Source organism: Hemiscyllium ocellatum, chromosome 7 (genome assembly GCF_020745735.1).
Source record: "Hemiscyllium ocellatum isolate sHemOce1 chromosome 7, sHemOce1.pat.X.cur, whole genome shotgun sequence".
In the NCBI taxonomy this organism is placed as follows: Eukaryota; Metazoa; Chordata; class Chondrichthyes; order Orectolobiformes; family Hemiscylliidae; genus Hemiscyllium; species Hemiscyllium ocellatum.
The window spans coordinates 68,356,158-68,359,198 of NC_083407.1; the positions used below are offsets into that span (position 1 = coordinate 68,356,158).

The 3,041-nt window shown below is 37.8% G+C and overlaps 1 protein-coding gene across 1 annotated transcript; it reads left to right on the forward strand.

The window, feature by feature from the left end:
* Positions 1-875: 875 nt before the first annotated feature.
* hoxd11a (homeobox D11a) lies at positions 876-2,336 on the forward strand. Its single transcript, XM_060827946.1, has 2 exons — positions 876-1,533; positions 2,104-2,336. The coding sequence occupies exons 1-2, from the start codon at positions 876-878 to the stop codon at positions 2,334-2,336; spliced, it is 891 nt and encodes a 296-aa protein (XP_060683929.1).
* Positions 2,337-3,041: the final 705 nt, after the last annotated feature.

Below are 3,041 nucleotides of genomic sequence, written 5' to 3' on the forward strand. Positions count from 1 at the left end.
GTGTTGCCGCAACCCACAAGGCAACAAACTTCAAAATCTGATTCAGTTTACATATTTATGATTCATAGCTAACAACACTTTAAAATGATCGGGTCATTGGATGGTCATTTTGTGCGATATAAGTTACAGCATTTATAACCCCTATTCTAAATATCTGATAAATGTAAGCTCAACAGTAGATAACGATTTTATTATTTGCTAACTCGATTTTACCCAGGAAAAACACGTCTTTCAAAATAAAAATGATAAAATGGTGGTATTGTCTATCGCTATAATAGACATTTTTCACTTAATCTCTTACCATGAGACACATGTCGAAAATTCTATTACCACGCCAACCTGATCACGCAGTTGAGTTTAAACTGCGTGTTGTGCTTTTGTGAACGGCCAAAATCCAGCTTGGAAATCTTCTTAGTTATTTGTGACAGACAATTGTTTTTGCATTTTAAAAATATCAGAATCTGCCTTGGCCCTATTTGGGAGATCGTGACCTCAACAGTTAATGAAACATCGCAGATGTTTTTGAAGTTTCCAAATATAGAAAGGTATCTGTGACAGACTGTGGTGTGTAAATTAAATTATTTTGTTACAGTGTTTGCTTTATCCTTAGTCACAAGGCAAATCTTTGGCACTACGAGTTAAACGAGCTACCTCGCCGACACTGAAAGCCGATAGGTTAATTTCGAGAGTAATACCTTCGAGTTGCAAAGGATGGATCTTAATGACCAAAACTGATCTATGGTAATTCCGACAGTGGATCACATGACTCGTTTGCCCTTAGAATCAATCAGGATGAATTGCACGTCAGCTTGCGTTTCCAATTTTTTTCTTTCGCGGACCCTGTTCGTCGGTTTTTAGAGGAGAATACATGGAGCATGTTTAACATCATCGATCCTGATCATTTGGGCTCACAACTCCGAAAACAAAATATGACAGAGTTTGAAGACCGTGGTAGCTGCGCCTCCAGCATGTATTTGCCCAGCTGCACGTACTATGTTTCAGCCCCAGATTTCTCGTCAGTATCAACATTTTTACCGCAGAGCACTACTTGCCAAATGACATTTCCTTACTCCTCTAATTTAACCCAGGTTCAACCTGTCCGAGAGGTGTCGTTCAGAGATTACGGGTTAGAACATTCAACTAAATGGCATTATAGGAGCAATTATTCCCCTTACTGTTCTGCAGAAGAAATAATGCATAGGGACTATATCCAACCACCGACCAGGACGGGAATGCTGTTTAAAAATGATCCTGTATACAGCCAGCGTGCAGGCTCAAATCCATCTTGCAATTTCTACACGGCAGTGGGGAGGAATGGAATACTTCCTCAAGGCTTTGATCAGTTTTTTGAGACAGCTTATGGGATTTCTGACTGCTCGAACTATGAACAGTTAAGTGAAAAGTCTGGGGCGATGCACAGGACCATCACAGCATCTGACAAATTTTCTTCCGGCCCGGAGAAAGAAAGTACAACCGGAAAAAACACCGTCGACTCCTCCACTAACATCGGGGCCGAGAAAAGCAGCCTATCTGGTAGGTGCCGTATGAACGCGGGGTTGGAATACAGGGCCAACACATTTTGTCTCACAGATTTTATGTGAAATTTTATAAGCAGACGAAGGATTTTATATACCCTATAAGATCTGTTTTAAAGTTGTAAAGATTGTTTACGACGGGAAATCGGTTTAGGTGGGCTTCGTGAATATGAAAAATCACCAATTGTCCATTTTACCATTATAAAACGATTTCGGTAATATCATTGTGATTTGACCAAATAGTTTATTTCGCGCTTCAATTGATTACTAGTGCATTTTTGTTCCATACTAACAAGGCGTGGTTGCATTTATGTGTCTCCTCCTGCTATTGTCGCTTTCAATGGAAATATAACGGAAATCAAATTTCAGAAAGTGGAAGCGTAATTAAGTGCATTCATTTTTTAAAAATGTATCAGACAATAAATATTGAAATCAGGACGTAATAGATATGCTGAACTATGAGCGTTATGTACATGCTTTGATATCGAATTTAAGTGCAAGAGTTTAAGAGCGCGTCTGTTTGGATATGGTCGTTTGTAACGTTATATTTAAAACCTACTTCCATCAGGCCCCCTGCGATGCAGAAAGAAGAGATGCCCTTATACCAAATACCAAATCCGGGAACTTGAACGAGAATTTTTCTTCAACGTTTACATAAACAAAGAGAAACGCTTACAGTTATCGAGAATGTTAAATCTTACCGATCGACAAGTCAAAATTTGGTTCCAGAATCGAAGAATGAAAGAAAAGAAACTCAGCAGAGACCGACTGCACTTTTTTACTGCCAATCCTTTATTGTGACTGTGATACAATTTACTTTGTGGATTATCTTCCAGCAATCCCCCTTTGCCTTAGTCAATATTTATTTACAGAAGGAGTGACTGCAAGGACGAGAGGATAATTTTGTTGTTCTTACGCGGAGAAAAAAAAACTGTCCTTACTACGATCGATGTAACTTCGGATCTAAGGTGACACGGTTGTGCGGGAACCATGGCCGTAACGTGTGTTAGAGAACATTCTTACCTCAGTATTTGGGTTATTCAGTTCCAACCGAAGAATTTAAACAAAAAACCGGGGGAATAGAGGGCTGAAATGGAGCAATCTTTCGTTCAAAGCGATAGGTCAATCAGATAATATAGTATTTTTTATTTGCGTTATAGTCACTGTGCAGCTAGACTAACCATACTCAAGCTGTGTGTATCCTCATTATAAAAAAATCCATATTTATTAGTTTACTTTTTCCATTGTATTTCTTTAAGTAATTAAACAAAACTATAGCTAGAGATGTCTAACGCTGTTGTAATGATAATTTTGTTTTAAGGTTACAAACTAATTGACATATCATGGTAAATGCATGTGTTAAAATGTGTTTTGTCTCAAATGAATAAAAGCCTTATAAAAATCTTATCAATAAAGCTTTTTTAATGAATAGATGGCTAGAGTTTGCTGAACAGTCTTAGTTGTCCCAGGAAAAAAAAACAAATATTGTTTATCTATGAAATACAG